This window comes from Mauremys reevesii, linkage group 20, assembly GCF_016161935.1.
Source record: "Mauremys reevesii isolate NIE-2019 linkage group 20, ASM1616193v1, whole genome shotgun sequence".
NCBI lineage: Eukaryota > Metazoa > Chordata > Testudines > Geoemydidae > Mauremys > Mauremys reevesii.
In genome coordinates this window covers 3,057,254-3,082,524 of record NC_052642.1, presented here as the reverse complement: position 1 = coordinate 3,082,524, position 25,271 = coordinate 3,057,254, and the positions used below count along the sequence as shown (strand labels likewise).

Below are 25,271 nucleotides of genomic sequence, written 5' to 3'. Positions count from 1 at the left end.
AAAGCAGGCTGTGGCAAAAACACATGGCCATGTCTGCCCTGTGTGTGGACACATCTTGGATTCCTCATTGTTTTACATTTGCACAGGAAGAACCATTGAAACAAACTGACTCTCATATAACGAGGAGTCCTTGTGGCACCTTAGAGACTAACACATTTATTTGGGCATCAGCTTTTGTGGGCTAAAACCCACTTCATCAGATGCATGGAGTGGAAAATACAGAGGCAGGTATAAATACACAGCACGTGAAAAGATGGGAGTTGCCTTACCAAGTGGGGGGTCAGTGCTAACGAGGCAATACAATTAAGGCGGAAGTGGGCTATTCTCAACAGTTGACAAGAAGGGGTGAATATCAAGGGGGGGAGTCACTTTTGTAGTGCTAATGAGGCCAATGTAATCAAGGTGGCTCATTTCAAACAGTTGACAAGAAGGTGTATCAGCAGGGGGAAATTAGTTCTTGTAGTGACCCATCCACTCCCAGTCTTTACTCAGGCCTAATTTGATGCTGTCCAGTTTGCAAATTAATTCCAGTTCTGCAGTTTCTCATTGGAGTCTGTTTTTGAAGCTATTTTGTTGAAGAATTGCCACTTTTAGGTCTGTTATTGAGTGACCAGAGAGACTGAAGTGTTCTCCTACTGGTATTTGAATGTTATGATTCCTGATGTCAGATTTGTGTCCATTTATTCTTTTGCGTAGAGACTGTCCGGTTTGGCCAATGTACATGCCAGAGGGGCATTGCTGGCACATGATGGCATATATCAGAGACTCCAACACCACCTTTTGCCAGGGATCCCACTTGGTTTGCTCAGGTGCTCAGAGCCAGAGGCCCACGTTGCACTCAGCCAGGGTTCAGTTCTGGAGATCTCATTCTGTGCTTCAAAATACAGCATGGAGAAGCCTAGTGCAGGGTAATGCAGGAGCCAGAGACACTCAGCTGTCTGGGTGGGAGAAAGGCTAGTGAGCGGTGGCTGACGACAGCACAAGGTGGTGGAACAAGATGCGGGAGAGAGTGAGATTGGACCTACCAGTAGGCATGAGGGGGTCATTAGCAGGATAGTATTTTTTCAGCTGCCAGGTCACTGGCTAAAGTAACCTCACTCCATTCAGTCTCAAAGGGGGGAGAGGTGTGACAAAGTGGGGTTCTCCTCCTTATTATGTTGTATGTGAGCTTATGTGAGTCTTACTGTTTTGCATGGATACGGTGTGTGCCTCAGTTTCCCTGTGTGTTACACCAGTGCTTAGGTGGTGGGAATAGGGGTGTGACCTTTGCTGAGACCCTTGGGGGCAGGTGAGGCGGCTCCAGCTGTGATGGCGGATGCCCTTCGTAACCTGAGAACCAGGAGCGGGCGTGCGACCACGTGACACTTTGCCCAGGAAGTGAGACAAAAGACTGGAGGAGAGGCAACGGGTGTGTTGGGGGCTGGACAGCCAGAAGTAAGTCACTCTGGGCTGGCTTCAGGCCCAGGGGGAAGGCCAGAGCACTGGCTCTGGGCTCCCCTCCCCCAAAGATGGACGTCACTGAATGCTCCTGCTTTCTGTGCTAACAAACCCTGTTCTATGCTGTCTTCCTGTCGACTAATAAACCTTCTGTTTTACACACTGGCTGAGAGTCACAGCTGACTGTGAAGTTGGGCTGCAGGCTCCTTTGGCTTCCCCAGAGTCCCGTCCAGGCCGGCTCGCTGCGGGAAGCGCACAGTGAGAACAGGGCGGCTGAATGCTCCAAGGTCAGATGGAGGAAGGCCCAAGCCATATAGGCTTCTTGTCCTGGCGACAGCTCAGGGAGAGGAGGCATGTTACCCCACAGTCTTGACTGGCTTCATTCAGAGCATTGGTCCGGTGCCTCCGTGACAACGGGTGTGGGTGGGCAATCGTGTCACACACTGCGAGGGTAAGTTATGGGGGTCTCTGTAACGCTGCATTGGGCAGAGTCAAGGCCACAATGCCCTCCACAGGCCAGTGTCAGTGGTGCTTCTCCGGAATGTAGGGGAGAGCGGTTCTGAGGGGCAGGGAATGACCAGTTACCACATCGCCTTAGGCCTGTGTGCACTGAGACAGACGCCTCCTGCCTGCTGCTGAGAAGGACTCTGGAGCCAAGTGTTGGGGAAGGAGCTCAGTGAGAAACCAGAGGCAATATCTAGTCCCTTCTGCGATCTCCCCCACCCCAAAATCAGCAACCTCTGCACTGCGACACTCCTCCAAACCAGCAACCTCTGCACTGCGACACTCCTCTGAACCAGCAACCGCTGCACTGCAACACTCCTCTGAACCAGCAACCTCTGCACTGCGACACTCCTCCGAACCAGCAACCTCTGCACTGCGACACTCCTCTGAACCAGCAACCTCTGCACTGCAACCCCCCAAACCAGCAATCTCTGCACTGCGACACTCCTCCGAACCAGCAACCTCTGCACTGCGATCCCCCCCAAATCACCAACCTCTGCGCTGCAACACTCCTCGAACCAGCTCGTAGATGGAGCCCTCGCTGGGGCTTTCCTTCCTGCTCCCTCGGGGGTAGCTCAGTTCCCTGTTCCTCCAGCTCACCTGGTCCCCTCTCAGGCTCAGCGGGCAGGAGGTGGAAGTGTCTGAGAGTCTCTTTTCTTCTCTTTCTCCTGTCTAGGGTATGGCCCCCATCACCACAGCACACGAGTGCTTCACCGGCTTTAGTGAGTGGATCCAGCCGGCCCCTGGGAGCAGGGCAAGGCTGGTACCTGCTGCACAGCTAGCCACTAAGGCACAGAGCAGCTAGTGACTTGCTCAAGGTCACACATGGCTTCTATGGCAGAATCAGAGCTTGAACCCAGGTCCTGGGCTAGTGCCCTAACCACTGCACCATCCTGCCTCCCGGCTGTCGGCTCTTTGGAAGCTGAAACGCCCCATTGATCTTTTCGTTTGCAATAACCCTGATCCAGTTCCCCTTTGTTTTGTGGGATAAATGAGGCTTTCTATATAGAAGAGGGGAAAGCAAGTAGATTCACATCCTATCACTATATTTGCACCATGTAAGCCTGCAGGATGTAAACCCAGCTCAGCACTGAGGGGGGTGGGGATGTGCTGGACTGAAAGTGTGTGTGTGTGTGTGTGAGATGAGACTCAGTGTGCAAGGAAACATGTGTCTCTGCATGCAGACGTGTGTGTAAGTGTAGGTGTACAGACACAGGCATGTCTTTGTGTGTGTGCATGCCTGCAGATGTGTGTGTATATGTGTATGTGCATGTGTGCAGACACAGGCATGTCTTTGTGTGTGTGTGTGTGTGTGAGTGAGTGGGTGTCGTGAGCACGGTTCTAAGTATTAATGAATGAATGTGTGCATGGATACGTAAACATGACAATGTCTGGGTACATGTACACGTGTGTTTCACATGTGTTTGCACATGTGCTGTGATGATGCCTAAGTGAGTGTGTTTGTGTGTATAATTGTGTGTGCATTGGACACTGTGTACTGTAGTGTAATGGTACATTTTGTGTTGATGCAAACGTGGGACTGGGCACGAAGGAGACCTAGGAACTAACGGGTGTATGTAACCCAGGGTATGTCTACACTGCAGCTGGGCGGGTGCTTCCCAGTGTGGGTAGACAGACACATGCTGGCTCTGCTGGCACCAGCATGCTAGAAATATCCGTGTAGCCGAGGGTGGCATAGGCGACAGCTCAGGCTAGCTGCCGGGGGACAAACCCGCCTGGCCCCCCGGCCAGCTAGCCCAACCTGCCATCCATGCAAGCCCAGCTACACTGCTGTTTTAGCACACTACCTCAAGCAGAGCCAGCATGTGTCCATCTCCCCGGGCTGGGAAGCCCCCGCCCAGCTGCAGTGTAGCCAAACGCGCTGAGAAATCGTGCTGTAGCCACACTCTGTACAAAGTCTCCTGCGGTAACCATCATAGATGTGAAGGCCACTGATTGTCCATTGAGACCTCCTGCGTGGCACAGGCCAGAGACCGTCCCCCAGCAAGCCCTGCATTGGGCCCTCACTTGTGGGCCAGCTGGAGTGGATCTTTTAGAGACAGCCAATCTCAACCTCAAGGCTCCAAGGGATGGAAAATCCTCCACACCTGGGAAGATACTCCAACGGGTCATTGCTTCATGGTTAAAATATCATGTCTTGTTTCTAGCTGGACTTTGCTGACTTCAGCTTCTAACCTCTGGATCTTGTTGTGCGTTGGCTGCTAGACTAGCGAGCCTTGCAAAACACATAAGTGCAGCATGAAGTATCCACTCAAGTTCTTGGTCTGTTTTTTTGGACAGGCGAAGCTAGCAGGGGAGCGGGGGGCTCGTGCCATCCTCTTCGACATCACAGATGATGAAAGCGCCGCTGACCAGGTACAAACGCTATTGATACCTTCAGGAAAACTTCAGTGGTACCATCCTGTCCTGAAATACACACAGCTCCAGTCCAGGCTCCCCCTTCTCCATAGTAGCCAGGACCTGCAGAAATGGAGGGACAGAGCTGGGGTTGAGGCAAGGGGTGATGGTGCAGGTTGGCTCCTCCATTCAGTACCATAGAACAGAGACCTTTCCCCAGCTCATCCCGAACACGGAGAGCCCACTTCACACAAAGCCTTTCCCTAATGGGGTAGCTACATCGCATAACTAGATGTTCAAGCAGGCATTTATGCACATAACCCCTGCTTTGTGCAGCCAAACTGTTCAGGTATCGAGTTTGCCAAGTGCAGTCCCTCCAGAGTCCTAATGCTAGCAGCCGAACCTTTACCCATGAGGGAGCCATATAGACTATCACAACTGGTAAAACATCTACAACACTGACATTACACAGGGTCGCTGACGAGCATCTGTTCCCTAAGGAGAAATGAGGGAGGACATTTGGTCCCTAGAGAGAGTCAGGGCACAAGGAGGTACACTGGGCGTTTAGAGAGGGAGCATGGTTGGTAGGGAGAGATCTGGAGAGAGCTGGTGGTGAAGGATGGTGGGAGTGGGAGGGTGTGGGACAATCCAGTCTCAGGAAAGATTGCTGCTCTTCAGAATTAATCCAAGTAAACTTCTGAACTCCAGCTGTGTGCAAAGAGCTCAGGGTTCGCCGGCTCTTTTCTCTGCCGGTGATAAACTGTGTTGGTCTCACACAAAGGGGGCTGCTTCCTCCCACCCCATGTGACACAATAATGGAACCGAGCGAGTCTCAGGCCTGTGTGGAGTAGCTGTTATTGTTGCGTAAGTGGGTGGTCAATGCTGCTTGCTAGTGTTTTGTCACCAGGCTAAGCGGAACGAGACCTGCAGCCTATAGGTACAAATAGGCTCCACTTCCTGTGGTGCTAGATTCACGGGAAGTGAGTATAAAATAAAGTGGCTGTTGGCTACAAGAACACTTTGCTCTAGTGAGAAGAACACTAGACCCTTTCCCACTCACACTGTGTCAGGGCGTAACAAATTCAGGTACATTGCGTTCTAAGACCAGCCTCAACTAGTTCCATGGGAGGAAGCAGTCCTGGCTTTTGCTGAAATGGGCGTGAGGCAAGCAGCGTTAGTTCTGTCAAATAACGACTGACCAGAATATAGCACTAATCAAATGTAGGTGAGTGAGCGAAGAAAGCTCAGATGTGGGCTAGGAGACTGTGCCCAGATCCGTGCTGCAATATCAGTGTGCACAAGAAGGAATGCGGCACTGATCATGGGCACTGGCCCCATCACTTTTCATGGTTGATTCATTCACTCATTCCTAGGCCCAGCATTGTGCTAGGCACTTTACTAGCAGGAACAGTATAAAGAAAAAGGCCTCGCACCAAACAGCTAACAGTCGAGACAGACAACGTACGGTGCAGGAGACAGGAGGCAGGGCCGGGGTAAAGGCCATGAACCACACCAGGGTGTTTATTGTTTTTTTGCCAGGGTTATGAAGCATCGCCCCCGCTCTGAGGTGAAGCCTGTCGGCTTTGGGGAAGGGGTTGACAGAGGAAAGCAAGAGACGTGGTCAAGCAGTGCCTGTAGAGGAGGCAGGGACAAGGACAGGGAAGGGGCAGGCAGGGGAGCAGCAGAGGCAAGAGCAGAGAGGTGGGCAGGAGCCAGGGGGTGGGGGGATGAGGCGCTTCCCTCTGGTGCAGACTGAGGACAGAAGGTCAATAATAAATATACCATGTCATGGGTTCTGGGCAGCGACTGTAGCACTTGTCCTGGGCAGCAGTGCTCATTCCCTCACCCCGTATGTGATCGTGGGTGTTGGTAAATCTCCATCACACCCATGTCTCAGGCTGTGCTCTGAGCCAGCTCATGAACAAGCTTGTTTCTTTGCAGCTGAGGAAACCCAGGGGCCTGAGTCAGCCTGTGGTTCTGATCCGGGGCCACGATGCTGAGCTTCTGATGGGCGTCGTGAACAAGAATCGAGAAGCACATGTGAAGATTGAGGTTAAAGAGCAGCCAGCCTGGGTGAGGAACATGTCGTACCCACCTTCTCCTTTCCACTCCAGGTCAATCTTCCCAGCACTGGAGCAACGCTGTGCCTCCCTTCCATGGGCGGTGACACCCTGGCCCTCTTCCTCCTCCGTGGCTCAGGCCGCCCACGGCTAGTGAAGGTTGTAAAGCCCCTTCGGCTCATTGGCAATTTCTCTCTGAAACCTCCCAAGTCGTCTAAGGATATTTCTTGTCTCTTTATCTGGTACCAGGCCCAGGCCCTTCGCTCTGCAGAGCAAAGCCTAGTGAGCTGAGGCACCAAGAGGGGCTGGTTGAGGTTTGCAGAGAGGACATCAGACCGGTTTTCTTTTCCCTGTGAAGCGCAGGGAGGGTGGGTCTGGCTGGGCACCCCTCATATGTCTGAAGGGTAACGATCATGAAGAGATCAGGAGCCTGGCCTGCTCTCATTCCTATCAGGCACAGACACCAGGGTAATGGATCCTCTGTCTCTCTCCAACAGCCAGACTATGATGTGTGGATTCTTCTCACGGTGCTGAGCACTGTCATCGTGATCGTTCTGATTTTTGTCGCTCGCACCAAGTGTCACTGGAACAGGACTCAGGTAAGACTGTGTGGAGACAGCTCAGAACCTGGTTGTTCTGCCAGCAAAAGGGGAGCAGTGGGGGCTCCTTCTGCACACAGCTAGTCTAAGAAAGGGCGTGATGGGAAAAGTGTGTGTGTGTTTGAGAAAGAGGAGACCTGTCTACACAAGCCGAGCGTCCCATTGCAGCTCAAACGTTGTGAGCAGTTTGGGTTCCTGTAGTGATTCAGTGCAGCCACACTCCAGCCCTGGGTTTTGGTGACCAGTCGTGTCATATGCGGTTTGCACTCACCCCAGACATTGCTGTACCTGTGCATTGCAGCACCTTCCCAGCCAGGTGTCATTTACACACAAATGTTGGCAAAGTGCCCTGATTTCCCCAGCTCACTAACTGACCCTGTCCTCGGTACCAGTGGAAGTCACTGGCCTGTTCTAACGTTAGAGAGATTAAAATACTTTAGTGTTTGGGATGAAAACCAAAACATTACATAAAAGACCTTCCAAGTACAGAAATATTTCCAAATTTGGAAAGCCTCCTTTTTCTACAGGATAACACAGTCACTCCTGACAGCCCATTTCCTGACTACCTTGTTGGCCAAGCGATCCAGAAGTGACATGTGACTAGAGACACCTGAAATGGGCCTGGATTTCAGTGTGGGCTAAGCAGCTACCTCTGTGCCCCAGGCCTGTTTAAGGCATCTGAGCTTGGGCACCCGAAGTCCTGAGTCACTTTCTTGGCCACGACCACAACTCAGATAAAAATAGCTACATTTTAGTGTAATCCACTAGCAAATGGAAAGAACAAAGAACACTGCCCGCCCTTGCCCAGAGATTCAGCACTTCCCCATTTCTGACAGAACCAGTTTTTTCAGACTCAGTAGAAAGATAAGCTGGCATGTCTTCTAGTGAAATGACACATAGCAGCAAAGCTAAGCAGAAGAACGGAAAGCTCAGTACCCAGGAAGGTAAGTCCCAGAGGAGTTGAGATTTGGGGTATTATACGATTATTGCAGGTGGAGCAGCAGCGACGCCTACAGCTGAGGTAGCCCAACACTCACCTCAGGCAGAAATTCCTCATGTCTGGGCTCTCCCTCAGGTTGGACGTTTTTGAAAGTTGGAACGGAAACAGGGCAGTTGTTTTCCATAAAAGAACCAGGAGCTTTTCCCAATGTCAAAACTTTTGGACCCATATTTGGAATGTTCTACCCGCACTGAGCCTGCACCCCACTCAGCCTCCTCTAACACGTGCCAGGGCCGAAGCTAGAGCTCCAGGTGGGGCTTGGGCAAACCAGATTCTCCTCCTCCTTCTTGCACAGGGAAGAGGCAGGCAGCCAAGATCCTATGAGCTCCAGTCTCTTTTCTTCCAGCAACTGGCATTAGTCATTCTAGTGCCATTAATTCTTTGCACTTATAGCCCTTCTGTACCCCTACCCTACGACAGTGGTTTTCAAACTGCGGGTCACGACCCAGAACCAGGTCATGGAATGTCAGGCACTGGGTCGTGGCGGCTCTGGTCAGCACTGCCGACCAGGCAGTTAAAAGTCCCGTTGGCGATGCTGCCCGGCTAAGGTAGGCTAATCCCTGTCTGTTCTAACACTGCGCTGTGCCCCGGAAGCAGCCAGCAGCAGGTTTGGCTCCTAGGCGGGGGAGCCATGGGACTCCGTGTGCTGCCCCCGCTCTGAGCACCGGCTCCGCACTCCCATTGGCCAGTTCCCGGACAATGGGAGTTGGGGGTGTGTGGTGCCTGCGGGCGAGAGCCACGCGGAGCTGCTTGCACCCTTCTGCCTAGGAGCTGGATCTGCTGCTGGCCGCTTCTGGGGTGCAGCGCGATCTGCAGTGCCAGGACAGGCAGGAAGCCTCCCTCTGTATCCCCACTGCGCCGCTGACTGGGAGCCACCCGATGTAAGCCTGTGCCCCAACCCTGCGCTCCAATCCCCTGCCCCAGCCCTGAGCCCCCGCACCCAGAGCTCCCTCCTGCACCCCAAACCCCTCATCCCCAGCCCTATCCCAGAACCTGCACCCCCAGCCCAGAGCCCTCACCCCCTCCCGCACCCCAACCCCCTGCCCCAGCTATAGCCTCCTCCTATACCGTGAACCCCTCATTCCTGGCTCCACCCCACAGACCTCACCCCCACACCCCAACCCTCTGCCTCAGCCCTGAGCCCCTCCCACACCCCAAACCCCTCATCCCCAGCTCGGTTGGGTCACGGGCATCAACAGTTTTCTTCAGAATATGGACCCTGGACTTCAGAAAAGCAGATTTTGACTCCCTCAGGGAAGTGATGGGCAGGATCTCCTGGGAGAATAACATGAGGGGGAAAGGAGTGCAGGAGCTGGCTGTATTTTAAAGAAGCCTTATTGAGGTTGCAGGAACAAACCATCCCGATGTGTAGGAAGAACAGTAAATATGGCAGGCGACCAGCTTGGCTTAACAGTGAAATCCTTGCTGATCTTAAACACAAAAAAGAGGCTTACAAGAAGTGGAAGATTGGACAAATGACCGGGGAGGAGTATAAAAATATTGCTCAGGCATGCAGGAGTGAAATCAGGAAGGCCAAATCACACTTGGAGTTGCAGCTAGCAAGAGATGTTACGAGTAACAAGAAGGGTTTCTTCAGGTATGTTAGCAAGAAGAAGAAGGTCAAGAAAAGTGTGGGCCCCTTACTGAATGAGGGAGGCAACCTAGTGACAGAGGACGTGGAAAAAGCCAACGTACCCAATGCTTTTTTTGCCTCTGTCTTCACAAACAAGGTCAGCTCCCAGACTGCTGCACTGGGCAGCACAGCCTGGGGAGGAGGTGACCAGCCCTCTGTGGAGAAGGAAGTGGTTCAGGACTATTTAGAAAAGCTGGAAGAGCACAAGTCCATGGGGCCGGATGCGCTGCATCCGAGGGTGCTAAAGGAGTTGGCGGATGAGATTGCAGAGCCATTGGCCATTATCTTTGAAAACTCATGGCGATTGGGGGAGGTCCTGGATGACTGGAAAAAGGCTAATTTAGTGCCCATCTTTAAAAGAGGGAAGAAGGAGGATCCAGGGAACTACAGGCCAGTCAGCCTCACCTCAGTCCATGGAAAAATCATGGAGCAGGTTGTCAAGGAATCAATTTTGAAGCACTCAGAGGATAGGAAAGTGATCAGGAACAGTCAGCATGGATTCACCAAGGGCAAGTCATGCCTGACTAACCTAATTGCCTTCTATGATGAGATAACAGGCTCTGTGGATATGGGGAAAGCAGTGGATGTGATATACCTTGACTTCAGCAAAGCCTTTGATACAGTCTCCCACAGTATTCTTGCCAGCAAGTTAAAGAAGTATGGGCTGGATGAATGGACTATAAGGTGGATAGAAAACTGGCTAGATCGTCGGGCTCAATGGGTAGTGATCAACGGCTCCATGTCTAGTTGGCAGCCGGTATCAAGTGGAGTGCCCCAAGGGTTGGCCCTGGGGCCGGTTTTGTTCAGTATCTTCATTAATGATCTGGAGGATCATAGAATATCAGGGTTGGAAGGGACCTCAGGAGGTATCTAGTCCAACCCCCTGCTCAAAGCAGGACCAATTCCCAACTAAATCATCCCAGCCAGGGCTTTGTCAAACCTGACCTTAAAAACCTCTAAGGAAGGAGAGTCCACCACCTCCTAGGGAACCCATTCCAGTGTTTCACCACTCTCTGAGTGAAAAAGTTTTTCCTAATATCCAACCTAAACCTCTCCCACTGCAACTTGAGACCATTATTCCTTGTTCTGTCATCAGGTACCACTGAGAACAGTCTAGATCCATCCTCTTTGGAACCCCCTTTCAGGTAGTTGAAAGCAGCTATCAAATCCTCCCTCATTCTTCTCTTTTGCAGACTAAACAATCCCAGTTCCCTCAGCCTCTCCTCATAAGTCATGTGCTCCAGCCCCCTAATCATTTTTGTTGCCCTCCGCTGGACTCTTTCCAATTTTTCCACATCCTTCTTGTAGTGTGGGGCCCAAAACTGGACATAGTGCTCCAGATGAGGCCTTACCAATGTCAAATAGAGGGGAATGATCACATCCCTCAATCTGCTGGCAATGCCCCCACTTATACAGCCCAAAATGCCATTAGCCTTCTTGGCAACAAGGGCACACTGCTGACTCATATCCAGCTTCTCATCCACTGTAACCCCTAGGTCCTTTTCTGAAGAACTGCTGCCTAGCCACTCGGTCCCCAGCCTGTAGCAGTGCATGGGATTCTTCCATCCTAAGTGCAGGACTCTGCACTTGTCCTTGTTGAACCTCATCAGATTTCTTTTGGCCCAATCCTGTAATTTATCTAGGTCCCTCTGTATCCTATCTCTACCCTTCCAGCTTAGTGTCATCTGCAAACTTGCTGAGAGTGCAATCCACGCCATCCTCCAGATCATTAATGAAGATATTGAACAAAACCGGCCCCAGGACTGACCCTTAGGATGGCGTGGATTGCACCCTCAGCAAGTTTGCAGATTTCACTAAACTGGGAGGAGTGGTAGATACGCTGGAGGGCAGGGATAGGATCCAGAGGGACACAGACAAATTAGAGGACTGGGTGTGTGGCATCAGGCATTCAGAATTAGTGGGCGTGTTTGGAGGGTTGGGCCCAGATTACAACCTGAGTCAGGGGAGTTGGGAATAGAAGCCAGGTCTCCTGAAGGCCAGTGACCTGCTCTGACAACTAGGTCATGCTGCCTCACGGTTTGCCTTGACCAGCTGCCAGGTCTCTGTCTGTCGCAGCTGCCTTTATTGCCAGCCTGGTGCTGCAGGCTGCAGCGTGGCTGGTGAAAGGAGAGCCCTCGCTTTTCACATCTGGCAATTTGTGAAACATGTGTCTCTTCGTCCTAGCTATGCAGGAGGGGCCAGTCCTCTCTTCACTCTGCCACTTCTTCAGTCTAGCTCTCTTTTCCTTTCTCCCAGGACTCCTTGCAGCAGCAGACCATGCAGGCGATCAGCCAGCTGGCCATCCGGAAGTACCAGGCCCGGTGCCGACAGGCCGCCCTGAGGGATTCGGCCAGCAGCTGCAGCTCAGCCCCCGTCTGCGCTATCTGTCTGGAGGAGTTCAGCGAGGGCCAGGTAGGATGAGCTCATGCTGGAGTGGAAGCCAGATAGCGAGTCTGGCCAATCACGGCTCTGAACTCTCTGGGCAGGGGGGCTGCACAGCTGGCAGGACTCTGTGTAAATGGCACAAGGAGAAGTGTGCTCTGTGGGGCAGGGCATTTCCTGGTCTGTGCTTTGGAGCAAGCCTGCCCAGGCACAGCACTGGGAGAGGGGGCCTGGGAGGGCTTTAAACCCAGAGCCTCACAGAGATTTAGGCACCCAACTCCCATTGAAATCCGGAATTAGGTGCCTGCGTCCTTTGGGGGTCTGTCCTAGGCTGCTCCAGGATGCTCAGGTGATGCCTAATGCCAAGAGCACCCTCTTGCTGGGTGTGTGAACCTGGCTGCTCTCCAGGCATCCTGGCCTTTGTCACTTCCAGAGCAGATTACAGGGAACGAATATTGGATCTGGGGCTCTTCATACTAACAGAGAACAGTGACACCATCCAATGGCTGGGCGCTGACGCTAGATTGGAAATAAGGCGTGTTTTTAACAGCGAGAGCAATGAACCACTGGAACAACTTACCCAGCTGTGGTGCATTCTGATGATTTTTATATCAAGTTGGGAGGTTTTTCTCCAAGATCTGCTCTAGGAATGATTGCGGGGAAGTTCTCTGGCCTGTCTTGTGGAGGGGGGAGCCTAGATGATCACAGTGGTCCCTTCTGGCCTTGGAATCGATGGATCAGTTGTATCTCTCCAGGACCAGGTGCCTCCGGAGCTCCATGGCCCGGCCTGGCTGCCAGGACATTTGCATGGAGAGCTGTGGGTGTGGGGAAAGCTTCTAATGGGTTGGGGCCTGGTTCCCTGAGCAATGCCTCTCCCCAAGGGGTGCTGCACCAGTTGCACTCAGCACTGGGGACTTTGTCGGAGCCCGGGCTGCTGACAGGGCATTCCTCCAGAGGGCTTTGCACTGCGTGCCCCACGCAGACCCCAGAGCTTGGACACTGCAGAGGCATGGGCTGGTATGCTTGGAGCCAGATGCTTCGGTGCTCTTGTTTTATACATTGGGAAGCGCCCAGAGTGCGGGATCAGGGCTGATCCATGGAGCAGGGAGACGCCTCCCCACCCACATCCAGCTCCCTCCAGGGACCTTGCTTTGCCCACTCAAACCTCCTCTCTGTCTCTGTCTCTGTCTAGGAGCTGCGGATTATTTCCTGTTCCCATGAGTTCCACAGAGAGTGTGTCGACCCCTGGCTGCAGCAGCACCACACCTGCCCGCTCTGCATGTTCAATATCATCGGTAGGGCTCCAGCAGGAGCCAAATTGCCCATGAAAGCACCTCCCAGCAAGCGTGTGGGTGGATGGGGGAGGGGAGTTGTGGTGTGTGTGGGGGTGTTTGTGGTGTGTGTGGTGATATGTGTGTCAGTGGACGGGGGTTGTGGTGTGCGGGGGGAAGGTGTGGTATGTATGTGGGTATTTGGGGGGTGGGGGTGGGAGAATGTGGTGTGTGCGCGGGGATAGGGTGTTATGTGCGTGGGGGGAGGGGGGTTGTGGTGTGTGTGGGGGGAGTTATGTGGGGAGGTTGTAGTGTTATGTGTGGGGGGAGGTGTGGTGTGTCTGTGTCTGTGTCTGTTTGGGTATGGGGGGGTTGTGGTGCATGGGGAGCAGGGCCGGCTCCAGGCACCAGCTGAGCAAGCTCGTGCTTGGGGCGGCAGATTCTACAGGGCGGCATTCTGGCCAATCCTAGGGTGGCATGCCGCTTTTTTTGTTTTTGTTCGCTGCTCCGGCCGCCCTGTAGGGTTTTTTGTTTTGTTTTTCCCCTGCTTTGCCGGCCGCACCGTTGTTTCTCCCCCCACTTTGCTGCTCCAGCTGCGCCGTTTTTGTGTTGTTCCCCCCCCGGCTTTGCCGCTCCAGCTGCGCCATGTCCCCCCTCCCCCGGCTTTGCCGCTACAGCCGCACCATGTCCCCCTTCCCCCAGCTTTGCCGCTCCAGCCGCGCCGTGTCCCCCCTCCCCCGGCTTTGCCGCTTCAGCCGCGCCGTGTCCCCCCTCCCCCGGCTTTGCCGCTCCAGCCGCACCATGTCCCCCCTCCCCCAGCTTTGCCGCTCCAGCCGCCCCCTGTCCCCCCTCCACCAGCTTTGCCGCTCCAGCCGCGCCGGGTCCCCCCTCCCCCGGCTTTGCCGCTCCAGCGCACCATGTCCCCCTCCCCAGCTTTGCCGCTTCAGCCGCGCCGTGTTCCCCCTCCCCCGGCTTTGCCGCTCCAGCCGCACCATGTCCCCCCTCCCCCAGCTTTGCCGCTCCAGCCGCGCCGTGTCCCCCCTCCCCCAGCTTTGCCGCTCCAGCCGCGCCGTGTTCCACCTCCCGCCCCTGCTTCGCCGCTTCAGTCGCGTCGTTTTTCCCCCCGTTTTGCTGCTCTGGTGGCCCCGCCCCTCTTTTTTTTTTTTTTTTTTTTTTGCTTGGGGTGGCAAAAAAGCCAGAGCCGGCCCTGATGGGGAGAGGGGGGTTGTGGGGGGTGTGTGTGTGTGTGGTGTTATGTGGGGGGGTTGTAGTGTTATGTGTGGGGGGAGGTGTGGTGTGTGAGTGGCTGTTTGGGTATGGGGGAGGGGGTTGTGGTGCATGGGGAGAGGGGAGTTGTGGTGTGTATGGGGGGTGTGTGGAGTGGATGTAGGGGTGGATGTTGGGAGTGTGGGGGTGGGTGGTGTTATATGTCTGGGGGGGAGAGTGTTTGTGGTGTGTGGGAGGAGGGGGGTTGTGGTGTGCATGCGAGGGAACTTGTGTGTGAGGGAGACGTGTGGCTGTGAACCAGCACTGAGGAGGTTTTCTTGCACCCACCCCTGCGTGTGCAGCTCTCTGAAGGTCTCCAGGGGCACTGGTTATGGGAAAGGCTCATCAGGCTGTATGGGAAGCAGTAAAAGGGTCCCCATGTGCTGGTGGGGACAAGGAATGGTTGGGTATCAGGCACAGAAAAGAGGTGGGGTCAGGGCAGGTGGGCGAGTGGGCAGGGTCTGGGGAGGGGTTGCCAGGCACTGGGTGAGTGGGGAGGGGCACTGGGGAGAGGTTGCCAGTCACTGGGTGAGTGGGGCGGGGCACTGGGGAGGGGTTGCCAGGCACTGAATGAGGGAGGCGTGGCACTGGGGAGGGGTTGCCAGGAACTGGGTGAGTGGGGCAGGGCACTGGGGAGGGGTTGCCAGGCACTGGGTGAGTGGGGCAGGGCACTGGGGAGGGGTTGCCAGGCACTGGGTGAGTGGGGCGGGGCACTGGGGAGGGGGGGCCAGGCACTGGGTGCGGGGGGCGGGGCACTGGAGAGGGGTTGCCAGGCACTGGGTGAGTGGGGTGGGGCACTGGGGAGGGGTAGCCAGGCACTGGGTGAGTGGGGCGGGGCACTGGGGAGGGGTAGCCAGGCACTGAATGAGGGGGACAGGGCACTGGGGAGTGGTTGTCAGACACTGGGTGAGTGGGGAGGGGTTGCCAGGCACTGAGTGAAGGGGGCAGGGCACTGGGGAGGGGTTGCCAGGCACTGGAGGAGTGGGGCTGGGCACTGGGGAGGGATTGCCAGGCACTGGGTGAGTGGGGCTGGGCACTGGGGAGGGGTTGCCAGGCACTGGGTGAGTGGGGCTGGGCACTGGGGAGGGGTTGCCAGGCACTGGATGAGTGGGGCAGGACACTGGGGAGGGGTTGCCAGGCACTGGGTGAGTGGGGCAGGGCACTGGGTGAGTGGGGCTGGGCACTGGGGAGGGGTTGCCAGGAATGGGGTGAGTGGGGAGGGGTTGCCAGGCACTGAGTGAGGGGGGAAGGGCACTGCGGAGGGGTAGCCAGGCATGGGGTGAGTGGGGGCAGGCACTGGAGATTAATTGCCAGGCATTGGGTGTGTGGGCGGGGTTCTGGGCAGAGGTTGCCAGGTTACCGTGGGATGGGATGCAGACACGTAGTGGATATGCCCTTTCTATCTCTCTAGAGGGGGCTGCCTTTGCCCAGCCTGCACATTTGAGGCAGAATTCCCAGGATCTGGAACCTGGGCAGCGGCTTCACCTCTTCCGGCAACACCCAGGATACGCCCTGTATCACCTCCCAGAGGCCCACCCCCAGCGGCGGCTCAGGAACTTTGCTTCGCAGCTCCCCCATGGCAACCCCTTCTTCCATTCCCCAGAGCTCTCCCAATTGGATTTCAGCACCATGCACTATTTGCCATACAGGCCAGTGGGCTCCATGGCCACATGCAGCCATCAACCCTCTCTAGCCCAAGGCCTAGGGAATGAGCAGCACCGAAAATCTCCAGCATGTGGGCAGATGCCATCTTCTCACAGGACCTGCCCACTTCAACACCAGGCCCATTGCCTGGGATTCAGGACTGCGGCAATACCGAGACAGCCCCATGCTGCCCCTCTTCGTCGGGGAATCAGTCATGGGAGGCAGCACATCAGCAGTGGCTCAGGGGAGAGCTATCTCACAGAGCACAGTGGGTACCTGGCTGATGGTCCAGGCAGTGACTCCAGCTCCGGACCCTGTCATGGCTCCTCCAGTGATTCTATGTTGAATTGCACAGATGTCAGCCTCCAGGGCATCCATGGCAGCTGCTCCACCTTCTGCAGCTCCCTGAGCAGTGACTACGACCCCTGGGTGTACTGTAGCTCCACTGACAATGGCCAGGAGCAGCTGCAGCCTCCCGGAGAGCCAAGGACAAGGTCTTTGGACTTGAAGGAGACTGGCAGCACTGCATTAGCCAAGAGTCAGATACTGAGTCATGTCCATTATCACCACCACAGGCATCATCACTACAGGAAAGACCTCGAGTGTCCATCTGGGAGATCAGGCCAGGAACCCAGCCAGCGTAGGCCCCGGTTTGCTGGGGCTGTGCCCGGTGCTCGGACACAAAAGAGGACTGAGAAAACTCGTCACTGCAAACAGCCTCTTGAAAGCAGCCCAGGGTCCCAGGATGCATCTCTGTCAGGACAGCCCTCCTGTGTGCATCAGGGACCTGACCTCTCAAAGCACCTCTCCTCTTCTGCAGACAGGTCTGACTTCAGCAGGGTGGCCAGCAGGCAAGCTGGAGCAGCTGGTCCATTGCCTTTCCCGCTGTCACAGAAACATGGCTTACAAAGCCGTCACCACAGAAGGAAACGGAAGTGCCGCCCGGAGCCTGTCCTGGCTCACCTTTCAGAGGACTCAGACGTGCACAAAGACTGCAATGTTCACATTCACTATGGCCACTCCCCTGGCTACTGCTGCTCCCCAGAAGTTCAGTCACTGTTGCCAACGGCCCCTATGCCCTATTGCTCAGGCTCTCAGGTGGTTTGGAAGTGCCGAGTCCCACCCTCCAACTTGAAGTCCCAGCAGCAGGACAAGGACCTATCAGAACGGGAGGGGAAACCCACATATCCAGGTGATTTCTCAGGAACAGGCACCGCAGAAGACAACACAAGTCTTTACCTCCCCTGCCAAACTCTGCAACACAATCAGGGTAAGTTTGTTAGTCACCTCTGCTTTTAGCAAACTTCTGAACAGTGGATTGTACAATTCAGGGTTCATATATAGATGTGTGTGTGTGCGTGCATGTGTGTGCGCATGCATATAAACACCACACATTGCCCCAAGCTACTGAAAACAACTGAGAATGGATGTTTTCAGAGTTCAGACATTAGAATAATAGAAGATTAGGGTTGGAAGAGACCTCAGGTGGTCATCTAGTCCAACCACCTGCTCAAAGCAGGACCAACCACAACTAAATCATCCCAGTCAGGGCTTTGTCAAGCCGGACCTTAAAAATCTCTAAGGATGGAGATTCCACCACCTCCCTAGGGAACCCATCCCAGTGCTTCACCACCTTCCTAGTGAAATAGTGTTTCCTAATATCCAACCTAGACCTTCCCCACTGCAACTTGAGACCATTGCTCCTTGTTCTGTCATCTGCCACCACTGAGAACAGCCGAGCTCCATCCTCTTTGGAACCCCCTTCAGGTAGTTGAAAACTGCTATCGAATCCCCCCTCACTCTTCTCTTCTCCAGACTAAATGAGCCCAGTTCCCTCAGCCTCTCCTCAGAAGTCATGTGCCCCAGCACCCTAATCATTTTGTTGCCCTCCGTTGGATTCTCTCCAATTTGTCCACATCCCTTCTGTATTGGGGGACCAAAACTGGATGCAATACTCCAAATGTGGCCTCACCAGTGCCGATTAGAGGTGAATAATCACTTCCCTCAATCTGCTGGCAACGCTCCTACTATTGCAACCCAATATGCCGTTAGGTTTCTTGGCAATTAGGGCACACTGTTGACTCATATCCAACTTCTCATCCACTGTAATCCCCAGGTCCTTTTCTGCAGAACTGCCGCTTAGCCAGCCGGTCCCCAGCCTATAGCAGTGCATGGGATTCTTCCGTCCTAAATGAAGGACTCTGCACTTGTTCTTGTTAAACCTCATCAGATTTCTTTTGGCCCAATTCTCTAATTTGTCTAGGTCACTCAGGCCCCTGTCCCTACCCTCCAGTGTATCTACCTCTCCACCGTAACTTAGTGTCATCCGCAAACTTGCTGAGGGTGCAATCCATCCCATCATCCAGATCATTAATGAAGATGTTGAACAAAACCAGCCCCGAGACTGACCCTTGGGGCACTCTGCTTGATACCGGCTGCCAACTAGACATCGAGCTGTTGATCACTACCCACTGCGCCTGACAATCTAGCCAGCTTTCTATCCACCTTATAGTCCATTCATCTAATCCATACTTTTTTAACTTGCTGGCAAGAATACTGTGGGAGACTGTATCAAAAGCTTTGCTGAAGTCAAGGTATATCACGTCCACTGCTTTCCCCTTATCTCATCATAGAAGGCAATCAGGTTGGTCAGGCATGACTTGCCCTTGGTGAATCCATGTTGACTGTTCCTGATCACCTTCCTCTCCTCCAAGTGCTTCAAAATGGATTCCTTGAGGACCTGCTCCATGATTTTGCCAGGGACTGAGGTGAGGTCTGTAGTTCCCCAGATTCTCCTTCTTCCCTTTTTTAAAGATGGGCACCATATTTGCTTTTTTCCAATCATCTGAGACCTCCCCTGATCACCATGAGTTTTCAAAGATAATGGCCAATAGCATTACAATATTAAAGCTCTAATTAATAGCATATATGATTAATAAATCCTTTGCCTGTCTTATAAATCAGCTGACAGCATCTGAGCTTTTAGAAGCTGAATGCAGACAAATTCAAATTGAAATAGGGCATAATATTTAACAGTGAGGGTGATTAATCATTGGGAAAAAAACTGCCTGGTTGGTGGATTCTCTGTCTTTTTGTGTCTTCAAATCAAGACTGGATTTCTTTCTGGAAGAGATGCTTCCGACAAACACAAGTTGTTGGGCTCAAGATAGGGGTAATGGTGTGAAATTCTTTGGCCTGAGTTATGCAGATGATGTAATGGTCCTGGCCTTAAACTCTCTGAGTCTATAAATTACATTCCTCCTTACCTAGATTGTGCAGAGGCTGCTTCGTGGAGTCTCTCTGGCGACACATTCAGATTATTAATAAAAGGCTCACATTTAGCCTGACTGATGTGTGTCAATTGTGAATGTACTTGAGAATGTGTAAATACACTCTTAGGTTGTCTACACTACAAAGTTTGGTCAATATAAATTATGTTGGCTTAGAGCCACCGACTTTTGTATGGCACTCGGACATGTGCACACTTGGCTGCTTGCGTCAGTGCTGCATGTCCTCACCAGATGTGGTTGCATCACTAGGTAGGTATCACAGCATGCCCCACGCTGCCATCCGACGCAATGCCTTGTGGGACATTTTCACAGTGGTTTGTGGGATACCAGCTATTCAACCAGGGATTTCTGGGATCTAGGGCTCACGTTCCCACAATCCCACTCTCTCCAATACAGAATGCTTATTCCATCCCATAACTTTCATGCCATTTTAAAAATTCCTACAGTTCTGCACACCACGTTTGAGTCTCTGACATCTCTCTGGCAGAAGCATGCACCCTGCACAGCTCAGCACAATTTTCATGAGCATTGCTAATACAGGACGCATTCTGCTCTATCTGCAGGACCTCAGCAGTTACTGCTACAACTGGTGGCATTGTGAGGAAAATGAAATGCTTGAGGCCAATGGCAGGATGACAGATACAGTAAATCAGAATGTCAGGTTGTGGCTGGGGTTCATGGAGCAGCTCTACATAGTAGATAGGCACTTCTGGGCCGGAGAACCAAGTCCTGACTGGTGGGGTGGCATTGTCACGTAGGTTTGGGATGATGAGCAGTGGTGGCAGGACCTTGGGATATGAAAGGCCACATTGCTGGGTCTGTGCGCTGAGCTTGCTCCAGCTCTCCGGCACAGGGACTCCACAATAAGAGCTGCGCTGACAAGCGGCGGTGCTGCTCGGGAAGCTTACAATGCCAGATTACTATTCTGCAGTGGGCAATCAGATCAGATTTGGAAACTCCACAGGAGGCTGTGGTCATCCAAATGTGCAAGGTCATTAACTGTATCCTGCTGTGCAGGCCTGTGCAGGGAATAGTAAGCAGATGGATTTGCAGCAACGGTGTTTCTGAACTGTGGTGGGATGACAAGCAGCACACAGCTCCATATTCGGGTACCACCCCACCTGGCCAGGGACTATGTAAACGGAAAAGATTACTTTTGCACGATTACACAAGTGTTAGTGGATCACCGGGAATGCGTCATTGATGTCCATGTGGGCTAGTCAGGGAAGGTGCCTGACACTTGAAGAACATAAGACTGTTCAGAAACTTGCAAGCAGGGACATTCTTCCTCAACTGATTCATTCACATTAGCAATGTTGAAATACCCATAGTGATTCTGGAGGACCAAGCATATCCCTTGCTCCCCCTGACTCATGAAACTATACACTTGCCACCTCAACAGAACCAAGGAAAGATTCGACTCCTGGCTGAGCAGGTGCAGGATGACCACTGGATATGCATTTGGGAGACTCCAAACTCACTGGTGATGTTTAATGCCTAGATTGGATCTCAGCAAGGCAAACATTCCTATTATTGTTGCAGCACGCTGTGCATTATAGAATACTATCATGAGGTAAAGGGGGAAAGGCTACTGGCAGGGCGGCGTGCGGTGGACCAGCTGTCTGCTGAATTTGACCAGCCAGACACAAGGGCTAGTAGAAAAGCCAACTATGGCGCCATAAGGTTGAGGGAGGCCTTAAAAGAACAGTCAGCCATAGAACTGTTGTGTGATGCTTTGGGAAATGTTGTGCCTTTGTGTATATAGACCTTAAATATGGGTGGGATCTTGACTCCCGTTGTGAATTCTGTAATGTGGCATGTCTGCTTGGTATAAACTGGGCTCTGAGTTTCAGAGAATAAAACTTTATTGTGTGCAAATAAACAGAAAACAAAGCTAACGTGCAAATAAACAAGTTAGAAACATTGAAGCAGTAACGTAAGAGGGTGACCCATATTTATAAAAGCTTAGTAATACATATTTACATGTTAAAAACATTTTAAAATGTTTCATTCATGGTAAACACACGTACTGCACTGTTCTTGTTGGCCGATCCTGCAGTTGTCACAGGTCAGCATCGGTATAGTCATGGTTCTCCTAGTTCTGCCTTGCATGAAGTGCTGGGGGTATGGATTCACTCTGTGCTGCCACCTGTTATGCTTGGGGCTATACAGAGCAATGCCATGGAGTTTCCATGGATTGGAGGGGGTCTTTGGACAGACTGTTGCTTGGGAGGTTTAGATGCTGGGTGTCCCTGGGGTATGAGAATACAGAACGTGCAAGGTGGTTGGCGTTGACATCTCTTGCTCCTGAGGAGGACAAAGTCCTAGAGAACACAGCGGCTACTGGCGTCCCAAGGCTGCACTGGCCCATATACCACTATACTGTTTATTGCTCTGTTACCAGCTGAATTCATCGCAGAGTGGCATGGGGATGTCTCCTATCCCGGGGAAGAAACAAGGCTGCCACCCTAGAAACCTTCCAGAGAGGAGTGCAGAATATCTCCATGAGCGTTTCACTGCGGTTGTTCAAGTGGATAAAAGGGACAAAGTACTGAGCATGAGGAGAACTGTGTCCCCCTGCTAGCTCAGACAGCCAAAGTGAACACCACCTTTTCCTTTCTTCTACCACTAACCGAGCACAGGACCCTGATCTGTGTGGACTGTGGAATTTGGCCTGCCGCACTGATCCATTTGAATTTATTGCCTAACATGCAGTAGTTGATTAGAGTGGGAAGTTGATGATTCTATGAACTAGATATTGATTTCAAAGCATTAACTTGAATTGGATGTCCAGTGCTGGTTTTAAAAGTAAAGTGAGGAATCCAAAGTCTCTCTTTGCTCTCTAAACATGTGGATGGGGTGGGCACCACTTTAAAACAGGGAAGAAGGGAGGGGGGTTTTGGACAATGAATAGGGAAACAAACATGCCTGTGAGGAATAGACCTTAAATTTTTATTAAAGCTAATGTTAAAATTGTATAATACACAGGTTGAGAAAAGAGTGTCTGTACATCTGGGTATAGTGCTTAGATTATCCACAAAAACAAAGTTTGTTTTTAAAAGTCATAAGATACATATAGTACATAATCAGCAATAACCCAGATTTAGGTGAATAAATTTAAGAATACAGTTTATATATTAGCATCCAAGTATTCGGGGCCATCACTCATGAAAAGTTGTTCAGAGATGTGGTTGTAGGAAGCAAAATATAGCAATGAGTGACGATTGTCCCTCAGTAACTGAGAATTTAGGGTAGGTTGTCCATTTAGAAAATACAATCTATCAAGGAAGTATTTCAGTTACTTTCCTGCCTCTGCTTCTCATCGGCACTCCAGCTCATCCCTCCTGGTATTGCCAATGTCTGGTGATGTGTTCTATGTAGATGTCCCTCGACCACCTGATGCTGTCTGACACCATAAGTTGCCGCATCAGCCAAGCATAGCATTGACTGATTCTGCATTCTTTCAACACTCGCTCATTACTGGGGTCCCATGTGCCCAAGACTATGACAATCAGCATGTGTGTCTCAACCTGGTAACCCCTAGATCTCAAGGTGTCTGCCAGAAGGGTGTACTTCTCCACCTTTCAAGCTCGGACATCATGGAAGGCCGGGGTCCTGTTCTCGAAGGGCACTGTGACATCCACCATGATGATCTTCTTCCGGTCCTTGTTGGTGATGACGATGTCCGGTTGCAGTTGGCTGACCGTTCTGGGGATGGTGGAGTTCACAGCAACCTTTCCGCATGGGTGGCGAGATGGCTCTGGCCAGGCGATCATGGATGGTGTTGTGTTGCAGCTGCCAGGCTCTGGAATGGGGCTTGCAGCTACACAGGACGTGGGGTAGTGTCTCGTTGGCGTAGCCGCACTTCCTCCATCGCTTGTCCCGATTCCCATGGTGGATGGCTCCGTTCAGTGGAACGCAGTTGAGCCAGGCCCTGTGGATGAACCTCCAGTTGGCAAATCGGGTGAAGCTGCCCCCGGGGAGGAAGTGGTTGTTGGCGTCCCACTTGCACATCACCTCGAACACCTTGCCCTGGTCTGGATTCCACTTCAGTTTTTCCACATACTGGCAGCAGATGGCATCCTTCAGGGTCCTCTTTAGCATGATTCTGGCTCTTGGAGTGATGATTGTGTGGTCCGTGTTCTTCATCTGTGGCACCAGGACTCCCAGATCCTTGCGTTCCTTGCACCATGTCCAGTGGCAGCCAATATGCTTCTCCAGTCGTTGTGTAGCGTTGTGGGCACAAGTCAAGAGTGAAGCAAAATCTCCCCGTCTCTTCCAAATTTGCCTTCCAGGGAGCTGCTAAGGTAGTTGGCAACATCGTGGTTGGTGGGGGAAGGGATAGCTCAGTGGTTTGCGCATTAGCCTGCTAAACCCAGGGTTGTGAGTTCAATCCTTGAGGGGGCCACTTAGGGATCTGGGGCAAAAATCTGTGTGGGGATTGGTCCTGCTTTGAGCAGGGGGTTGGACTAGATACCTCCTGAGGTCCCTTCCAACCCTGATATTCTATGAGGGGGTCCTGGCAATTTGCTTCTTGATGACATCCTGCATGGCACTTTCTGCAATGTTCCTCACCATGGTGCCTGGGCAAGGCAGAAGGCGTAAGTGATCACTGCACCATCACACAGATCACCCATTTGAGGGACACTGGCACCGCCCTGCCTGTGCAAGATGTACACCAGTTTATTGCTGGCTCTCTGGGGAAGAAACATCCACTTCTTCACTAGCTGCCTGGTGGTGTTGTCTGCATTGTTCAGAGGTACCTTCGGCACAGCTGATCCCCTCAGGACAAATAAGATACAGGAATCAGGAAGGTGTTCAAGGCATTGATCTTCTGCCATGGTGCCAGTAGGGAGGAGTCGATCCTGGCCACATCTTGTAGGATCTCCGCAATGGTATCCTCAGGTGTCAGCTGGACACGGAAACCCATGGGTGTGCCAAGATGTTGGTATGCTTGCCCATCCTTGAGGAAGATCATGAGTTCACCCTGGATATGAAACAGCATCACCTGGACTGAGTCCCTTCTACTGCCATCGATATGCAGGGTTGCGCACTTCATGCACTTCATACACTCAGCTGAGTTCCCTTTCCCTTCCTCACCTGGCTCCTCTGTTCTTGCCTGGTGGGATTGGCTTGATTTCGGCGGAGTTTTGAATAGCTCCTTACTTGCAGCATGGTTTGCAACCCCTTCTGTGCCCTCTCCCGCCTCCTCCTCACTGGGCATTGAAGGCTTTTCTGCGCCCAGTTCTAACAATGCATCCACAATCACATTCAGGGTGCTGGTAGGGTCCTCACCAAGTACGGCATACTGTTCAGAGTGGCCCCAGATTTGTTGTTGCCCTTCCTTGCTTTCTGATATGCCTGCTGAAGTGTCTTGGCTTTCACCAGGCACTGCTGCTCATTCCTTTTGTGCCAAGTCTGGCATCCCCTGTGCAATGTGCATACAGATGTCTATATTCCTTTGGCTGTTCCTTAAGTAGCTTACCCAGCCTCTTCTCCCCACAGGCCAAGGAGATCCAGGACTTGTAGGCAGGAGCATATCTATGTATAGCTCTGTCTGTGCTGAGCTGGCATGGTGAGATGCTTGCAAACGTGGGCTAGTAAGTGTGCTTTCCAAGGCAGGCAACCAGAAAAAGGCATTTCGAAACATTCTGAGGTTTTTAAACGGGGAAGGTGAGGCTCTGGTATTTGAGGTCCCTGGGCAGTCAAGTGCAAAATTGTGACTATAGTGACCACTCTTGTGGGGACAGGAGCATTGTGGGACAGCTACTGGAGCACTGTTAGGATCAACACAGGTAGTGCAGTGTCTACACTAGCACGTTGTCAA

The 25,271-nt window shown here is 52.6% G+C and overlaps 1 protein-coding gene across 1 annotated transcript in view; it reads left to right on the top strand.

Annotated features, from left to right (window-relative positions):
* RNF43 (ring finger protein 43) overlaps positions 1 to 25,271 on the top strand; it is a 118,851-nt gene that overhangs the window by 79,870 nt on the left and 13,710 nt on the right. The window contains exons 3-8 of the mRNA XM_039507581.1: positions 4,243 to 4,317; positions 6,241 to 6,372; positions 6,857 to 6,958; positions 11,848 to 12,003; positions 13,166 to 13,268; positions 15,922 to 17,424. Coding sequence (XP_039363515.1) covers positions 4,243 to 4,317; positions 6,241 to 6,372; positions 6,857 to 6,958; positions 11,848 to 12,003; positions 13,166 to 13,268; positions 15,922 to 17,424 — 2,071 coding nt within the window. The remainder of the gene's footprint in view (positions 1 to 4,242; positions 4,318 to 6,240; positions 6,373 to 6,856; positions 6,959 to 11,847; positions 12,004 to 13,165; positions 13,269 to 15,921; positions 17,425 to 25,271) is intronic.